The sequence below is a fragment of the Penicillium manginii genome (assembly GCF_028828005.1).
Source record: "Penicillium manginii strain IBT 31320 chromosome Unknown utg000011l:1.0-1395921.0:1.0-1396616.0, whole genome shotgun sequence".
NCBI classification, from domain to species: domain Eukaryota; kingdom Fungi; phylum Ascomycota; class Eurotiomycetes; order Eurotiales; family Aspergillaceae; genus Penicillium; species Penicillium manginii.
Genome location: NW_026643112.1, coordinates 645,285 through 663,850, shown reverse-complemented (window position 1 = coordinate 663,850; position 18,566 = coordinate 645,285). Strand labels below are relative to the sequence as shown.

Genomic DNA, 18,566 nt, shown 5'->3' with positions numbered 1-18,566 from the left:
CGGGCCCATGGGGAGTGGAACGCCGAGGAAATCCCGGACTTGGCCCTCTGCAACCAAGTCAACTTCCCTCGACACTCGTGAAAATCGACTAATTTGGGTCTGTAGCCTTTTAGTCAATGGCGGTTTGTCTTGGCGCGCCCTTCCACAGCTTGGCAGAAGTTATCTGATTATCTGATTCGATCGTGGTTATGGGACACGTGGACCAAGGGGGAGAATTTCGTGCTCATCTGATAAGATTTACTTTTTGGTCTTGGCGATGCTCGGAATGTGTTTTTTTCATAGTCTCTCTGTTCGGCTTCGGGTATGGACCATTCACTCCGGGAAGTTCTTTTTCTTGGTTTTACGGCAGTATCAGCGTAAGCATCGCCATTCCGACGCCTTGGCAAGCCCTCCATTACTTAAATTGGATGCCTTCTGGATACAATGGGCCTCGGTTACGGTCAAGATCCGCTGCATACAGGAATGTACATACGAGGATGGCCCCATTCTATCTAAGTTTATCGTATTAAAGGCTACATTCGCCTTTTGTATAATTTCTTGAATCATGTCAAGTCAGACATACCACTTTGCTATGTCGAAACAACGTGAGGTCGATATTGCCCCGGTGGGCAATGAGCCAAGCGACGCTCAAAATGACCACGTATTTGCGTCTGATCTGGAGAAGAAACCGCAACATCCGTCAAATATGCAGGCCGGAGTCCAGAAAGCTGACCTCTTGCGTGAAGCATGGACGAAGCAAGGCCTCATAATGGTTTTTTCAGGGTGGGAACAGCGTCATCTTATTTTAATGTGAGCATGAGCTGACAATTTCAGTCTTTTACTATGTACATTTGCCATCAACTTCGCGGATTATTCGACTCAGGTGTATACGCCATACACAACCAGCTCATTCAAACAACATTCCGCCATGAGCGCAGCGAAGGTGGTGATGAATATTGCACGCATTTCAGCCTATCCTATCATCGCCAAACTAGGTGATGTGAGTATGAGAATAAAGAATGAAGTAATATCGGCGCTAATTTTATTCTAGGTGTTTGGCAGGGCTGAGATGTTCATCTTCTCAATCTTTGCTTCTGCGCTCGGCTACGTGATTTATGCTTCCTGCACGAATATTGCTCAATACATTGTACGCATCAGTCATAAAAAACGTCCAAATCCAATACTCTCCATCTGCTAACAAAAGCATTTCCGACGAATAATAGGCAGCCGGTATATTTGAAGCCATCGGGTCCACTGGATACGCCCTGACCCAACAAGTCTTTGTGGCAGATATGACTTCGCTCGTCAATCGTGGCGTGTGGTCCACCCTTCCAGACTCCTTGACAACCATCCCAACCCTATACATCGGCACAATTGTTGCAGAACGCATCCTCGATCATTCTACATGGCGCTGGGGTTGGGGAATGTGGGCGATAGTTTTACCCGTGGCATCGGTGCCTCTCATCGGGACAATGCTCTTCTACCAACGTCGAATCCCGAAGACAAAATCCCTGACTAGCAGTTCACTAGGCTTAGATCCAGGACAACCTCTATGGAAAAAGATATTCCAATTATTCTGGTTTCAACTCGATCTGCCCGGCGCGGTATTTCTTCTCGCGGGGTTGTCTCTTCTCCTCGTTCCGCTCTCCTTGACCGGAACGACGAACAGCGACTCCTGGACCCGGGGCTCATTTATCGCGATGCTGGTTCTCGGCGTTGTTTTTCTCATCATCTTCTTCGTTTGGGACGCATGGTTCGCCCGTCAACCTTTCGTCCCATACCGCATGATCAATAACCGCACCGTTGCAGCTGCGTGTCTTCTCGGCGCACTCGATTTCTTCCATTACTCAGTCTTCACCGTTTTCTTCACCAGTTACCTCCAGGTCGCGGGCCACTTCTCCGCGGGCCCTGCAACACGCATTGAGTAGGTCAACCCCCTTCTTAACATCACCGACGCATACTCACATTTCGGCAGCAATTCGCTACGCGTCGCTTTCCAGGTCGCAGGCATATTCGCCGCATTCTTCATGAAGTATACCAAGCGATCACAGATCTGGGTCCTGATCGGCGTGCCACTTTGCGTTCTTGGAATGGGTATTCTACTCTATCTAGTCGATATGGGCGATGGCCGAGTCGGCAGCGAAGTCTCGTTTATAACGGCGAAATCACTCATCGGAATCGGACGCGGCTTCTATCAAACTGCGGCTCAAGTCTCGGTCCAAGCTGTCGTCACACGTCAAGAAGTCTCTGTCGTTACTGCGGTCTTCTTTGCTTCGATGAGTGTTGGTGGGGCTATTGGTACTAGGTATGTTTTTATGCATTGAATTGCTGGTTCTCTGTAGTACACCCTTTTTCTGACTCGTTCTGATATCAGTGTCGCCGGCGCAATTTGGAGAAATACTCTTCCCAGCAAGCTTCGGGAGTATTTACCTGACCAGTTGAAAGGTCAAGCCAATTCTATATTCAGCTCCATAGTCATTGCTAAGAAGTATGCCGTGGGCACTGATGCTCGAAATGCGATTGATCGCAGTTATCGCGAGTCGCAGAGACTCTTGGCGATTGCAGGATTGGTTTCTTTGTCGCTGATGCTCATTGTGATGTTCTTCCTGAAGATTATCAAATTGGATGAGAGTGGAGGCGCGCATACTTCCGAGTCTGAAATAATCGAAAACGACGGAGATGAAATCCCCAAACGGGGTAATCAACAGAAGGGAAGGAGTGACTAGCTCCAGGGCTTCAGGGGTTTTATCGAGGAAGAAGTGCAAAAACTACAAGTAGTGTAGAAATGCAAAGACTCAGAGGACTTGCAGAAAAAGCTTAAAGTCATCAATTTTATTATACTCAGTTGAATATCATAGCTGCTCCGAGTCTCTAAACACGAGGCTTCTTCGCACCAACAGGGCTCTTGCTAGTATGTCCATGATTCTCCTGGCCAGGCTTGACTAGCCAAAGCTTATCACCGACCAATCCATCACTGCCACGAATGTACTCCCACTTCAGGGCAGTAGAGTTTACAACAGTCATCTTGCTGAATCCGTACTCCTTCGTGTTCAGCACGGCAGTGATGTTCGTCAGGCCCTGGCCACTGCTGAATTCACTGTGGCTTTCAATGTTACCAGCCATTCCGTTGATAATATGGGTCATAGATTTGCCGGCATTGGTAAGATAGGTATTGTTGTTGACAATCGAAGCAGTATCGATAGTTCCATTAGTTCCCAGCGGGAACAGGCGTTCATACCAGTGGATATGTCTATAACCGATTAGCATCGCATCCAAATAAAGAAAAGACGAAATTCTTACCCGGAGAGATAGGCATCAACACCATGCTCCAGCATCAGGCCCTCAAATGCTGCGCGGATATTCTTCTGGTAGGAAGAGTAAGCGGAGCTATACATGGGACGATGGCTCATCACAATCACCCAGGGTGTCTTCTTCCGGTCAACGCTAGCCAAGTCCTTCTTCAACCACTGGTATTGCTCGTAGGACTTGGTATCCTTCACATTTCCAACGCGGCCAAAGGGCCCGCTATCAGTCAGATAGGTCTCCGACTCCTTGGGGTGCGTCTCGTTTCCGGAAAGCTCCTCCGCAAAAGACCACTCGGGACTGTTAGCATAGTCCGTCTCGCCGTCCATGGAAACAAAATGAGCAAGCCCGTAGTCAAACGAGTACCAGAAATTGCCGACGCCGCCCGTCTCAGCGCCCGGCATGCGGAAACGGTGCTGGTAGGCCGTGAAGTTGCGCTGCGAGGGCGGGCAGCTGTAGTATGTGAGAGCCTCCTTGGCCGCGGTGGAATTCGACTTGTCCTCGTTCAAGTAGGCTGTCAGGACGTTGCCGGGCCCGTCGAACTCGGCGCATGCGGCTTCGTGGTTACCGGGGAGTACCATGTAGGGGATCTTCGTGGTGACGCTTCCCAGCCATTGTTGCCAGAGATCCCAGTTGGACTCGTAGAGGACGCTCATGTCGCCGCCCTGGGGTCCGCCTTGATTGGGAACCTCGCCCTTTGGCAGGGCCTTCTTGTACTCGTCCGTCACGACGCCTCCTGGAAGAGTGGTGCTTGTACCGTTGTAGCAGACGGGCCAACTATCCTCGCAGGGCAATATGCCCGAGTACCAGTCATCGGCATAACTGATATCACCACCGTGCCATGCGAATGCAGTACCCTCGTTGGCGGCTTGGGTCAGGTATTTGTGCGTACCTTGGGCGTTGGTATACCCCATATCGTTCAAGACGGCGACAGAAAACTCGGTGGGGTCACCGGCTTTGCGAGCTGTTGTGAAGCTCAGAACCTCGGAGGTGGTTGTGCCATTGGAACCGGGGATTTGATAGTAGTAGGTCTTTCCCGACTCGAGGTCATCCAGAGAAACTTCGTGGAAGAATTCGCTGCACTGGGTGATAGCTTTGATCTGCGAGCAGGAAGGGGTGCGGCCATAGCTGGAGAAATGAAGTTAGCTTTGATATATCAACGAAGCTCAATTTATCCACAATTGCCGGTCAATGTTGATCCACTCACGTGTGACTATATCCCTTCGCAACACGATCCAGCTTGTGAGGATTCTTTCCCCATTTAACAGCGGGTGCCTTGCCTAGTCCAAATGGCGTCTGGTAGTGGATATGAATGCCATCGGGAATATACGACAACGAAATGACGTTGACATTGTTGGTCGGATGAGACGAGGCAGGCTTCACGGCTGGTGGTTCCACCAGACGAGAGAATCCCTTTCCATTGCCATTGATTGTGGGATCAACCCAATCACCAACAGGGACCTCGGGGCCCTTATACGCATAGGTAGTATCGACCGTCGGGTGGCCATTAACGGCGACCGAAAGGGCCAGCAACGTCGAAACAACGGACTTCATAATGGAATTAATTAAAGCTGTATGCTTACCTGCCTAGTAGAATTAGCGAGGGCATTGCCTTTTATCTTGTCACACTCGATTGCGCATCTCTGTAGCGGGTTCCTGAGCCAGCCTACCAAATGACCTGGGGCATGCAAACATCGCGTCGGATAATTTCCACGTGCATATACATCTTGGAGCCATTGGATATCATTTAAGCGATAACATTCTCTGGCGTATCCGAGCAAGCCGGGTGGCAGTTAGCGTTGAGGCTTCGAAGTGTTAGCGCGTCTGAAATCGCTCTAGAGTCGCTCTAGCCTCAACACATGGGGGCCACCGAGTTAGCGATTGGTGGCAAATGAATTAATTTATATGAGCTTGAGCCACAAAGACCCATTAAATTAAACAGTGCATGCTTCAGCTTACAACTGGGTTTTATTTCATCTCCGATTGGTGCGATCTCCTGCAGATATTCAAGTTCTACTACAGGCCCTGGAGTACTCCGTACGATTACGAGTAGTAACCATAGAGAACTGGACAGAAAACAAAAACATCTCAAGCAAATCACGTTCAGTGTATGTCAGACCGAGCCTAACCTAGCCACTTGCACCAAATCTACGAGAATAAATACAATGTACACAATTCCCATCCCATAAGCACTCACTCGAAGCCAGACTTTTGGACACAACGCTGCAACATAGAGGGCGAGAAGAAGAAAGATGCACAATGTCCCGTCCGCAAAATCATGCCCGCAATGAACCGGTAGGTATCATGAACAAAAAGAGAAGAAAAAGAGGCTGGAAAAATAGTGAATAGAAAATGCAAAGTATCAAGAGATCACCAATCGTCGTCATCGTCCTTTTCGTCATCTGTGAAATGTAGTCAGCATATCGAGTTTTTTTGGTGCGTCAATTTCTTAGAGGCAACTTACCACTTCCACTAACCCGCTGCTTTCTCTTGCTCAGTGCATCCTGCAAGGCGCCAGCCAGGCCACCTTGTTGAGCACCTGCACCGCCAGATGCTGCAGCAGATGATTCGGCCGCGCTTCCGGGAACGGCGGCGGCGCTTCGATCCTTCTTATCTGATTCCTTGACTTTCTTGAGGCCGCCTCCGCCTTGTCCACCTGACGCTCGAATAGCGGCCAGGAGATCGTCTCGTCCACCTGCACTCTTGGGCAACGGCGGGGCGGAACCTCCAGGAGGTGCAGGGGGCGGAGGAGGCCCTCCAGCTGACCCTCCTGGGGGTGGCGGTGGTGGCGGTCCACCGGCACCGCCAGGGGGTGGAGGTGGAGGTGGAACTGAAGGACCAGAGCGCCCAGGCGGTGGTGGTGGAGGAGGCAATCCAGGAGCACCAGAGCTTCCTCCAGGTGGTGGTGGCGGCGGCGGAGGAGGTCCGCCAGGCGCGGAAGCTGGAGGTGGAGGGAGCGGGGGCAATTGAGGGACTGCACGAGCAGGGGGTGGGGGTGGAAGTCCTCCTGGTGGACCGTGATCCGTCGTTGGTGATATAGGAGCTCTTGGCGGAGGTGGTGGAGGTGCGGCAGGTGTTGATGGCACAGGTCGAGGAGCGGGCGGAGGGGGTGATATCGGTCCTCGGGCGGGTGGAGGTGGTGGAGGACCGGAAGGAGTAGATCCATTGGGAACTTTAGGAGGTAGCTGGGGTGGTGCTGCTGGGCTCACAGTACGAGGAGGTGGAGGCGGAGGACCGGGAGGAACTGGGCTGCGGCTCGGAGGCGCGGGCGGAGCGGAAACCTTGCGATCTCCCGCGAATGGCGGAGGTACCCCAAATCGAGGCTGACTACCATCCATGGCCTCCTTTGGTGGCCGCGGGGGTGGTGGAGGGCCGGGGGTTGCGCCTGGGGTTACGCTTGACGTTGCTCGAGGCCGCCTCGGCGGCACAGGGCCCGCGGGCTCGGCGTATTTTCCTGCATCAGCAAACGGAGGTGGTGCATTGAATCTTCGAACTGGTTGCGCTGGCGGCGGCGGCGGCGAAGGCTCGCGTGGTGGGGACGGAGCTTCTTCATTCGGATCTGTACGAGCTTTGCGAGACGGGGGTGGTGGTGGTGGACCGCGTCGGCTGCCCGTACTTGTGCCAGTGCCCTGGGGGCTAATTGTATTCACTTTGGGGTACACCGGGGGGCGGTGGAGGAGGAGCGCGGGGTTTCGGTTGATTGTCCGCAGGAGGAGCAGGTTCGCTTGCGCCTTGCTTCTGCTGTATATAGCCCATAATGAAATCGGAGTTCTCTGCGATTTGGTCCTCCGTTATACCCATACTATGCAATTCATCCATCAATGGCTTCCACTCCGGGTCTCTGGGATCAAACGGCAAGCCTGCGTGGGCGGCTGGCGCAGGTGCGCTGGGAGGAAGGGAGGCAGGCAGTGACGGAGGTTGCAAGGATGGAGGTGCAGCTTGGGGTATGATAGACTGCGTTTGCGGAGCGCTGGAGCCGTGACCACCACGGTGCAACAAGCTTCCGAAGAGGGACCGCTTTCCATTGGAAACCGGTGCAGGGCCCTGTCCCCGAGAGGAGGCAAAGGGAGTCTGCTTGGTCTCTTTGCTGACAGTCTTCTCCCGTTCCTGTACCTTCTTGATGAAAGTTTTCGCTTCCTTCTCATCGGCAAAGGAGAGACCGGCGGCGCAGTCTTCGAGTTCGAAGGTATGGAAAAAGGTTCGATCCTGGTTATATGCGAAGTTGTCGTAGAGTTCTTGGTCCCAAATCACGCCTCTTCCGGCGGGCTATAGCGAACAGGTAGTTGGTCAGCATTTGAGCACATTGATCTCCGGGAAAGGGGATCTCATACGGAAACATCGACAATCTTCAGCCAGCATGTTCGGCCGACGAGATCATTGCAAATGACGGCGGCGCCTTGTATGCCGGTGTAGGTCCAACGACCGGGGTCTGGATAGGCAACGTAGAGTCGTGCGACAGCTACGGCAAAGATCTTGTTGGCGGGTTTGGGAACATTTCGCTTGACAGTTTCCTTGTCGGCATCACTGAGAATGGAGGGCATGACGAATTAACGTATGCGGGGACTGGCTGGTGAGAGAGGGTGAGGTTAAGGGTGGGGAGTTAGGGTGGTCGAAGGCGCATGGCAGACCAAACGGGCGGTGCAAAGAGTGGACCCCAACAACGATAGGAGAAGGGCGGATAATGGAGGGCACTGGAGCCTGAGGTGCAACCAGGTTGGGGGAGATGTGGGTGAGAAAGGAGCCGACCGGCGGTTGCCTTGGAGGAGAGGAAGAGAGAGGTGAAGGTGAGAAGGTGAGAAGATGAAGTGGTCAGTTGGTGGGGGGAAGAAAGACTGGAGGTACGGCGCAGTACTTGGCAGCCGCGTCAGGTTACTATGGAGCACGTGGTATTTGGATGTACTGCACTCAGCCTTATGGTATACTCTTTACTATTACTTTTGATACAAAATTTGAAATTATACCTAGTATACTACTATATTAGTTACAATTGGATTAATCTAGTATTCTACGTAGATACTGCTGCTACCAATTATGGGGCTACTAGTATGGTGTACTACTAGTACTTGTCTGCCTAGCCAAGACTACTACTACCTCCGAGTCCCTCCCTATATTGAGACTATAACTACTCAGATCTAGTAGTTGGTTAATTCGATTTCTATATTACCTAACTACCTATCTAGGTAAGCAATATCCAATTTAATCCTGCTTTTCTGGGATCTGCTTATGTCCGAATCGCCTCTTGATATACCGACCGCCGACGTCATCACGCCAGGATCTATATAAACTTGAACTTTCTGCGCAACATCACCATCAGATTAATCTCTTACCCACTTTCCCAGAGATCCAGTCACTACAAATTTGAAATAATATCCCCATTTATTGAAATCCAAACACATTTCTACAATGCCTGTCATCCCAGAGTCCTCGGAATTTCCATCGGCTCCGCAGAAGGATCCTAAAGAAGACTCCGGCAAAACGGGCGAACAGCAAAAGGCATCGGCCCAGGATTTCATATCAAAGGGTCCCGTGGTTTCTGATAGTAAGTAAAACTCAATTACTTCAAGTTCTACCTAGAACATAGTAGTGAATTTCTTCGATTTCCTTCGAGAGACACCTTCCATACTGATTTGTACTTGCAGATCTGCCACCCAAGGCGTCGAGGGAGGAAACCGAAGCGCGCATGAAGGAGCTGAATAAGCCAGCTAGCTAGTCGCTCTGTGTGACCTCATTAAATCATATTGTGTATTACTCCAACGTACCATTTCGTTTCCATTTAAAAGATATTTTCTCTATAAACCTAGGTATATATGCTATACTCCATGTATTACATCATAGGCACGTGACCACGCGCAGTGCTGACCAGCCCATCGATCTCGACTTCGACCTCGACTTTCTTGTGTTTGCCAACCTTGAACTTAAACGCGTCAAGGCTGAAGGTCAAGGTGCTGTTGAAGGGCTCCTCATGCCTCAAGAACGCGCAAATGTCCCGGTGAAGCTGTCCCTACCATTGGTAAATATACACTACTCCCTCGTCGAAATGACGCTCCGCGCGCGATAGCTAAACTCTCGCGCAGCAATACCAGCAGGACATCTTTACCGAACTACGAACGGAGGATGAGCTAGTCATCCTAGCCCGCGGCCTCGGCCTACTCCATCTGATCGCGAACCTTCTACACTTCTACGATGCGGCGGGAAACAACCTAGTTCTGTTGGTAGGAGCGGACGATCGGGAGAATGACTGGCTCGGAGAGGGTACGCCTATCCCCACGGGTCTTGCGCGATCCTACCAAGATCGACAGAATGCTTATAGTTTGGTTGGATAGCATTGGCGGAACAGGCTGCGATCAGCAAATCTCCTTTAGCTAGGGGATTGAGAAAGATCAACACGGATAGGGCAACGGTGGCTATGCGGTGCGTCCAGTTCAATGCTCTATATTGATGCGGGGTCGAACTAACCTCACATTAGAGAGCGTATCTACGCCCAGGGTGGCATTCTGAGTGTGACATCGAGGATATTGATCTCGGATTTGCTTTTGAGTACATCATACACCCCCACTCCCTTGCAAACAATCAACTAACCAAGTCCCTAGATGTGGTTGATCCGGACAAGATTACGGGCATGATTATTCTGCATGCCGAGAAGTATGGAGTATCTCTTTGGCGAGTTCTCGGGTGACATCTCGCTGACATAGGTTTAGAGTCGTTGCAACCTCCCTAGAAGCATTCGTCGCTCGTGTCTACCGACAAAAGAACAAAACTGGATTTTTAAAAGCATTCTCCGATTCACCCGAACCGTTTACCACCGGCTTTGCCCCGTTGGCCAATATGCTACGAAATTTGTTTCTGCGAAAGGCATCTCTATGGCCCCGATTCCATGTCTCCGTGGCCGAAGCTCTAGAGGGCAATCGGAAGGCCGAGGTGATTGAACTCGAAGTTCCGATGAGTACAAAGATGCGCGAGATTCAAAACGCCGTCCTTGAATGCGTCGATATCAGCATTGCAGAACTACGAAAATCAAATACAGGCTTGGATATGGAGGAGTGGACGCTGGACAGTGCTTTGCATCGCAATTTCGATGTTATGATTCGGCGACAGCTCGAGCCGATCTGGCACCGCGTCAGCTTCCGAACGAGGCAAATAGCCAATGCTCTCCGCGATCTCCGGGGCATTCTCCATGCGCTGCTTACCTATGATTCCGTGTCTTTCGTGAAATATCTCGACACGATCGTTACGGCTAATTCGCCAGCCCCTGGATCAAACAGACACAACGACTCTCCTTGGCTTTTTCTTGACGCTGCACACGTACTGTTCCAAACAGCAAAGGCAAGGGCATACGAAGGGAAAATAAGCAAAGACTTGCATCGCCCGTATGGATCTACGGGCTTTTCCTCCGAGCTGCAGCCTGTGCTTGAACCTCTTCCAAAATGGGATGTCCTCGCCGACGTCCTGGGCGAGATTGAGCACGATGCCTACCTTCACCCATCAAGCCATGATGGATCGAACAGCACTATTCTGATCATGTGCAGCGATCGACGAATATGCCGCCAGCTTCGCGAATACATCAACACTATGCATACGAAAGTTGGGAACGCGAAAGCCGCACCTGACGAAGATGAATCTACCGAAGATAATTCATCTGCAAGCATTATGATGCGTCGTTACCTGCGTGACTACCTCAACTGGAAACGATCACTCTCCAATATTAATAAGAACCTATCTCTATCTGTCGTGGGGAATGAAACTGGAAAGCCAGGGTCGGCACAGGGTCAACAAGGAAGGCCGCCTCCAAATAAACGTCGCCGAGTTCGTGGTGGTGGAGCTGTCAACTCGGCCGCCGGACGCGTGCCGAATGCCAGTGTCCAAACGAATGTTGAATTGCCCGATCAAGTTGCAGGCTTGCTTGATGAGATCCAACCTACCGAAATTGAGGAGGAGCAGAAAGAAGAGATCATTATTGATGATATGATGGATATAGAGGACTATTACGAACTTTACGACATGGACGATCTCATCATGATTCATCCCTATGATGGAGAGATGGACAGTCAAATACTTGAAGAGGTGCGACCGCGATACATCATCATGTATGAGCCGGATCCGGCATTCATCAGACGAGTAGAGGTCTACCGCAGCTCTCACGTTGGAAGAAATGTGAAAGTCTATTTCATATACTACGGTGGATCGGTGGAGGAACAGCGTTATCTCAGCGCGGTGCGGCGAGAGAAAGACTCTTTCACAAAATTGATCAAGGAGAAGGGCGTAAGTCAAGTTCTTCTACTCCTGCTGAATCTTCGACATCTTCATCTAACCTCATTCCCCATAGAACATGGCCGTGACATTATCCCATGATAAGAGTGCTGAAGACCCCCAAGAGCAATTTCTCCGGACCGTCAACACTCGTATTGCTGGAGGAGGTAGATTGGCAGCAACCGCGGCCCCTCCGTTAGTAGTGGTTGATTTGCGAGAGTTCCGAAGTGCTCTCCCTTCTCTTCTTCACGGCAGCAACATGGTCATCAAACCTGGTCAACTGACTGTTGGTGACTATGTCCTCACGCCAGATATCTGCGTTGAGCGAAAATCTATTCAAGATTTAATATCTTCCCTGCGAAACGGCCGTCTCTACAGCCAAGCTGAAAGCATGCTTCAACACTACAAGAGCCCCTTACTTCTCATCGAGTTCGACCAGAACAAATCCTTCACTTTTGACGCTTTCTCCACGGGCCCTTCTTTCATGACTGAATCTGGCTTCTCGTCCACCGGGGCAGCGATTAGCTCGAGCACGAGTGCACTTTCCAATCCCTCCAACCCCAAATCCCTTCAACACCTCCTCGTCCTCCTAACACTTGCATTCCCCCGTCTCAAGATTATATGGTCTTCTTCACCGTACCAGACCGCGGAGATCTTCACCGAACTCAAGAAGAACGCCCCTGAGCCGGATCCAAATCGCGCAGTGATGCTTGGCACCGGCCTGGAGGCGATGGATGAGTCCGGCTCGGGCAGTGGCACGACAGGAACAGCAGGGATTGAGCACCGAATTTTTAATCTTCTCCCGCAAGATATGCTTCGTGCTGTCCCGGGGGGTGTCGCCACAGGCTCTGGAACGACTAATCCTTGAGACCGATAATCTCACCGAGATTGCTAATATGGAAGTTGAGCAATTGGACCCGCTAGTTGGTAAGGAGGCTGCGCGGAAAATTGTCGGCTTCTTCCAGAAGAGCGTTTTTGAAGATTAGTATAGTGGTTAGCATCCGGGGTGAACAGATCAAACCCAATCAAAACTCCGACAAGCGAACTCCCGTTTCCCCCCCCCCTAGTCTGTCTATCATGGACGGAGACATGTTTTTTATAGCAGTCTCGGCAGACGGTGACGGAATTGGGGGGGTTAAACTCGGCACACATTCCTATAAATCCCTCAACACGGCACACTTGAAGGGTCAAAACGATTGAGAAGTTATAGGGAAACCTTACTCTAGGCCCGCCCGGATGTAATATGTTGGATTAATTTCATTTGAGGCCGGTCCGGTGGAATTCGGAGATGATACCCTTGGCATCCCTGTCTGCCTTAACCATTGTGGTTAGTGTCCCTGGCGACAATAGTGTTGCCAAGCAATATGTACTTCGAGATGACTGCGCTGCATACGCGAAATGAGGGGTGCCTGCGAACTGTCAGGTAAATCTTTCTCCGAGTCTTGACATCTTTTCTATGTATCCCGGTGGCCTGTCAGTTGAAGTTGACTTTCAAAAGTAAAGTTTTTCGAAAGAAGGACTTTCATTTAATTAATGTACTATATTTTCACCACCTCATAATACTAGTACGAGTGTTCTAAAGTTTAAAGGCAGTCCATACATACATCAGCCTCGTAAGTACGCCGGGTTGGAGTTGAGCATCGAGCGTGCGGGGGTCAGGAGACGGAGAGCACGGAGGACAGAAACTTGAATGGGCGAGCTGCACGGGAACAGACCTCCAAAACCTGGCATCAGTTGTAACGCTAGGTCCACTCGTTAAGCGTCGCACACGATGGTTTGCTCAGGCTCCAAGCGGGAAATACCGGTGGGGGCGTAGTGGGGTGATATTCCCCCAACCCGGTTGCATACCCGAGGATATGGGGTCTCCATACAATCCTTGCCACGAGAAATAGATCATGCAGGTGTATTCATAGAGTAGTAGTAACTGGTTACTAGTAACCTTGGAATATGCACCTGGGAAGGTTGTTGTGGAAGGTTGTCCGTGAGATCTGCTTTAAAATACCTTAATAATCTACATCTCGCCCAACTCCCTTACTTTACTTGCCCAACTCCCCCCAAATCTCTCGACATGGATTCTTTACCGGTAGAGATCAAGCATATAATATGCCGCTTTGTATGCAACTCGCTCGATGAGACTTCTTTCTTATGTACACTTGTACTGACCCTACTAATCTCGTTCTAGGTCAAAGCGGATTCGCACAAAGATCTTTCCTCTGTGAGCCGGATCAATCACGCATGGTACTACACTGCGGCCCCCTTCGTCTATGAGACTTTGAGCATCGCCTTTCATAACGATGGGAGACTTCCAACTCTGGTTTCCGAAGTGAGCAATCATACACACGGCGAGCCCTTTCTAAAATATGCCCGCAGACTTGATATTGTCTGTCTGCCAGATCCGTCCCGGAAGACAACCAAAGCTCTCCAGATCCGCGATGTGAAGAATCGAGCTCTCCAGTCTATCGACTTCAGGTCCCCGGCCTCTGTCGATACCTTTCTAGAGCATCGGTTGAAGCGCTGTCATGATCAAGTTCTCCCATTCTTGGCCACAGAATCCGTTTACTACAGAGAGAGAAACTGGCAGCCGCTAGTTTCATTGATCGCCCAGTTGGAACGTCTGACCGAACTCAACTATGTCATCCAAAATATCTTCCCGTCTGAATTGTTCGCAGTTCTCAACCAGCACCACCCAAGGTGTCGATTAAATGTCTGGACCCACCAATCTTTGAATTTAAATCTGCCATCTTATGGAGACCCATATCCGGGACCTCCATCCAAATTCAACGACCCGTTCGATCTAAATGTCCTCCGCTCATCGCAACTCCATGCTTTTTCAATGTACCACTCTAGACCACCAACTCTACCAAACAGTTCAAAGAGGGCCCAATTAACGGAAACCCTCCTCTTCGCCCTTACAGCTCCAAATCTCAAACATCTTTCTTTCCAGGACCTGGGATACCTGACGACAGAAGATATGTTGCGAGTTAAAAGGAAATGGCAAGAGCTTTCTCTCACAGGAAACTTCATGCCGAGAGCATTCCTCGATTCACTTTCCTTCGACGCCCATCCGCCCATGAGCCCTTGGGAAGAAGTCTTATCAAGCATGTCCCAGCTAGTCGATCTCTCGCGCCTTCGCTCCCTCGAGATCGGCGTATACGGCAATCCAGCCATACTCAAAAAGGTCGCCTCGGAACTCCACGGACTTGAACGGCTTTACATCAACATGCACCCATGGAAACTCCACCATGAAGACATCCACGCCGATGACGAGCAAATGGTCGCTGCAGTACAAGCCTTCCGCCCCCTCCGCCATCTCTGCCTCGAGGGCCTACGAAGCTTCACCTCACTCCGCGAAATCCTATCCCAGCACGGAAATTCTCTAAAAGGCCTCCTCATTCAATCAAGCACCCACATCCGCCGACTATCCAACGTCCTCGACACAGGCTTCAAATACCCCATCTGGACCTCCGGCCAAATAACCGAGATGTCGCAAAGCTGCCCGATCCTAGAAGAACTCTGCCTCCCCATTAAACGCAGCGAAGGCAGTCCCCAGGAATGCGGGCTTTATAAAGAGCTCGGCAGCTTCTCACAACTACATACCCTGGTCCTGGACTTGCACTACGACCCGCGCTCACGACCAATAACCCCCTGGCCCATCGAGCCCGCAACAGAACCAGACACGCTCAGAAAAACTTTCTCCAACGCAGCCGTGGACGAAATCCTCGTCTCGAAGATCTGGCACCTTATCTCGTCAAATCAGTCCAGTCGGCGTCTGAAGAATCTCCGAATTACACCCGTTGGCATGGAATTCTTCGATAAACTAGAACAACAGGTCCTCAGCCAACTGGGTCGATCATTCCTCGTACGACCGCCACGCGTCGGTGAAGTGGAGGTGCAAATTCAGGAAATCGGCCGGATTGCCTGGGAATTGTGGTGGGAGAGTCAGGTTCGTGATGATGAGGAGTCGAGTGTTGTTCCGAAACCTGTGGAGTTGGTCCTCCGCGAGTTGTGGCCTAATGTGCGGCTGGAGAAGGGGCTTGTTACGGGGTGGCAGAGTCTTTCTTTGCAGTATTGGAATGGGGAAGGGTCTTCTTTGTCTTCGGGGACGGGGAGTCGGAGGAATTGGCATCGGGCTAGGACTATTTAGTTACATGCAGAGGGAGGAGGAGATGTCCTTTTGTTTTTCTTTTCCTCTTGTTGAAGCGTATATTTCATAGCGATGATTGCTTCCGCCCAGAAGCCTTGCAGATTTAACATACCCAGGGCTTTGTCTTTCTCATGTCTTTCTTAATTAAATTCGGCCTATTCAAGTTGATTTCCCTCTTCTCCTCTCCTTTGTGGAGTATAAGATCAGACATAGAACCCAATTTCCTCCTTTCTCACTACGAAATGAAAACAGCGTCTAACTTCCTCTCAGTAGCATCCTCTGACAGCATGCCTCAGGCCCAACTTATATTTTCAGGTTACCAAACCCTGCGTGCGAGATAGGCGCGTTTTGTTACTACATGAGGTCACACTATTTTTTCAAGAAATGCGAGGTATAGTAGGGGAGCAGTATACTCCATTGTAGTGACACTTATGTAGTGACACTCAAAAAACAAACCATCCTCCGGGACTCCATATGACCGAAATGAATAATGGGACTTAGTCCTTGACTTTTCTTTCGACAAGGCCGATTTCCCAGATTTGCTCATGAGGCTGAATCCGCCACGTCATCCAACAAATACTCATTTCGCCTTGTCGGCGCTTAGCTTTTAATTGGCTGCCACCTTTTTGTCTGCTCCGGATATGCGCTCTATCCAATCTGGGGAATCAGAGCAAGAGTAAATTACTTTGAATGGAATAGCTTTGAAGGTCGTGGTTTTAGTCCATGACCCTTCAAGCCAGCTTGATCGTCCATATAATTCAAGATCCTTACTTGTTTCTCTTTTTGCAATGTCTGTTAAAATAGCTTGACTTTTCGAGAAAAATCTAACAAGGCTCACAGCCACAGATCGCTTTGTCCTGTACAAGTGCTGCCGCAGTTCAACGAGGCGTTAATAGGAACCCTGCAACTACCACTTATTAGTCCAACGTTGACATTGCTTGCAGTGCAAGACCAATCAACATCGCTAACCAACATCAAGTACACAAATTACCAACAGTTGGTAATACAAGAGTTCATGCACCTGCGCTGTCCCTACCCGACGTGGCAGCAAAGTACAGGGCGGCCGTATGAATTTAGCCTTGGGAATAAGGCGCGGGTGGGGTATAAAAATAAGAGGTTCCTTCGTCGGAAATGATTTCATCCTTGCTTCTCCCTTTTTTCCAATACCTAGGTATATGCAAATATCGACCTTTCTGAGAAGCGATAATGGTGGATATGGCAGAGCTCAAGAGAAGGCACGAGGACCTGTGTGCCACCGAAGATAAGAAGGACAAACTGATCGCAGTATGATTCGAAAACAGCCTCTCCCGGGATTAACTAACGATCATGCGAGTGCAGGACCTCATTTCTCATGTTGAGGAACTCTGTGCCGATCTTGAAAATGAAAAAAGGGGGTTCCGCCATCAGAAGAAATTGGCCGAGGTTTATGAGGAGGAGGCTGAAAGTCGTCGGAGTAAGCTGGAAGATGAACAGAGAAAGAAGGTACACTTTGAGGATCCCAATACTTATTAGCTTCATGATCTAGTTATCTTACTGACTTTTTGTGATAATAGGCGAAATTAAGCTTTGCATCGGTTTTAGTCGATGGTGACCATATGAACGTGAGATTACCACTTCCGATATCAGTTTATTTCAACTAACTTATCTAGTTTCTGGACGATTTTGTTCAAGGGCAACAAAATGGCGGTCGTTCAGCAGCGAAGGCGCTCATCGAAGCTGTTCAAGGGCATGTCCAAGAAGTCAACCCCGGTTCCAGCCCGAATATCCAATACTATATCCGAGTGTACGCGAACGTGGCTGGCTTGACAAAGATCTATCGCGATACGGGTACCATCAGTCCCAACGAGACTCTGGATTTATTTATCCGGGGGTTTAACATGGAGAATGTTCTGTGTGACTTTGTGAATGCTGGCAGCGGAAAGGAGTGTGTCGATGTGAAGATTCAAGGTATGCACACATCATATCCATCCTCCATATTCCCAATGCCAGATATACAACTCTAACCTGTTTCTAGCACACTTTAAGAGCGATATAATGAATAGTCATTGTCAGCACATTGTCTTTTGTGGCTCTGCGGATAACGGTTATGCCCGTATATTAGATTCTCATCGTGAATCGAATCGGATTTCCCTGGTAGAAGGCCCACCGTTTGCGCATGAACTTAGGGCTTTGGTACCGTATTTCAAGACAGCTTCTTTTCCTACGGTATTCAGATCGAAGAAACTACTATCTAGAAGGGTGTCTTTTGGTGGCACTTCCACGACGCCGGCAATCACGCCGCCACGTACGCCGACCCCAAACTACGCCTCCATAGCGAAGACACCTGTCGAAGAGATCATCTCGACAACAAATTCGCCAACAGATATCCGAAAATCCAATAATCCGAAGCTTATTGTTTGTAAGAACGCCAGCGGTCATCGAGTTGATCCTTATTTGCGCTTTTCGTCAAAGTCGAAAATTGAGGATCTGAAGCAACATAAATTTTGCAACCAGTTTCACATATTGGGTTGGTGCTCATATGGAGAGGGCTGTACCCATAAACATAAACCGAAGCTTGTGGGTCAAGATGTACTTGATCTAATGTGGATCGCCCGCTTGAGCCTTTGTCCAAAGGGCCTGGGATGTGATGATGAGAATTGTGTTAGTGGGCATCGGTGCCCGCAGAAGACTTGTACGGTTCAGGGTTGCAAGTTTCCTCACAATGTTGACACCAAAATTGTCGCTCACGGATAGATCTGTGAGTTGGTTTTGGGTGTAAGGCTTTGTTTTCGAGCCATGTGTTTTCAAGTTGGTCTTTTATTGTTTTTATTTGACATTCTGCCCAGTTGGTGCCCAGGTGCTGTTCTCGGGTTGGGAACAACACACTTCTCTCCTTTTAGTAGTATTGGCTGAT

The 18,566-nt window shown here is 50.0% G+C and overlaps 6 protein-coding genes across 6 annotated transcripts; 4 read left to right on the top strand and 2 right to left on the bottom strand.

Annotated features, from left to right (window-relative positions):
* Nucleotides 1-544: 544 nt before the first annotated feature.
* N7533_013521 (uncharacterized protein) lies at nucleotides 545-2,705 on the top strand (the record flags this gene model as incomplete). The annotated part of the gene is made up of 6 exons (XM_057110171.1): nucleotides 545-762; nucleotides 814-979; nucleotides 1,031-1,126; nucleotides 1,203-1,903; nucleotides 1,955-2,284; nucleotides 2,354-2,705. 6 exons carry the CDS (start codon nucleotides 545-547, stop codon nucleotides 2,703-2,705), a joined length of 1,863 nt encoding a protein of 620 aa, XP_056952873.1.
* A 145-nt stretch (nucleotides 2,706-2,850) lies between these two features.
* N7533_013520 (purple acid phosphatase family protein) lies at nucleotides 2,851-4,836 on the bottom strand (the record flags this gene model as incomplete). Its single annotated transcript, XM_057110170.1, has 3 exons — nucleotides 2,851-3,229; nucleotides 3,280-4,410; nucleotides 4,490-4,836. The coding sequence occupies 3 exons, from the start codon at nucleotides 4,834-4,836 to the stop codon at nucleotides 2,851-2,853; spliced, it is 1,857 nt and encodes a 618-aa protein (XP_056952872.1).
* Nucleotides 4,837-5,652: 816 nt separating this feature from the next.
* N7533_013519 (WASP family protein) lies at nucleotides 5,653-7,823 on the bottom strand (the record flags this gene model as incomplete). Its single annotated transcript, XM_057110169.1, is given in 4 exon segments — nucleotides 5,653-5,684; nucleotides 5,747-6,931; nucleotides 6,945-7,548; nucleotides 7,614-7,823. 4 exon segments carry the CDS (start codon nucleotides 7,821-7,823, stop codon nucleotides 5,653-5,655), a joined length of 2,031 nt encoding a protein of 676 aa, XP_056952871.1.
* Nucleotides 7,824-8,685: 862 nt separating this feature from the next.
* Nucleotides 8,686-12,397, top strand: N7533_013518 (DNA repair protein; the record flags this gene model as incomplete). Its single annotated transcript, XM_057110168.1, has 9 exons — nucleotides 8,686-8,821; nucleotides 8,922-8,991; nucleotides 9,136-9,292; nucleotides 9,357-9,534; nucleotides 9,606-9,693; nucleotides 9,749-9,819; nucleotides 9,873-9,924; nucleotides 9,981-11,541; nucleotides 11,606-12,397. The coding sequence occupies 9 exons, from the start codon at nucleotides 8,686-8,688 to the stop codon at nucleotides 12,395-12,397; spliced, it is 3,105 nt and encodes a 1,034-aa protein (XP_056952870.1).
* A 1,200-nt stretch (nucleotides 12,398-13,597) lies between these two features.
* Nucleotides 13,598-15,673, top strand: N7533_013517 (uncharacterized protein; the record flags this gene model as incomplete). The annotated part of the gene is made up of 2 exons (XM_057110167.1): nucleotides 13,598-13,642; nucleotides 13,712-15,673. The coding sequence occupies 2 exons, from the start codon at nucleotides 13,598-13,600 to the stop codon at nucleotides 15,671-15,673; spliced, it is 2,007 nt and encodes a 668-aa protein (XP_056952869.1).
* Nucleotides 15,674-16,999: 1,326 nt separating this feature from the next.
* N7533_013516 (CCCH zinc finger DNA binding protein) lies at nucleotides 17,000-18,406 on the top strand (the record flags this gene model as incomplete). Its single annotated transcript, XM_057110166.1, has 3 exons — nucleotides 17,000-17,155; nucleotides 17,323-17,620; nucleotides 17,688-18,406. 3 exons carry the CDS (start codon nucleotides 17,000-17,002, stop codon nucleotides 18,404-18,406), a joined length of 1,173 nt encoding a protein of 390 aa, XP_056952868.1.
* Between the last annotated feature and the right edge of the window lie 160 nt (nucleotides 18,407-18,566).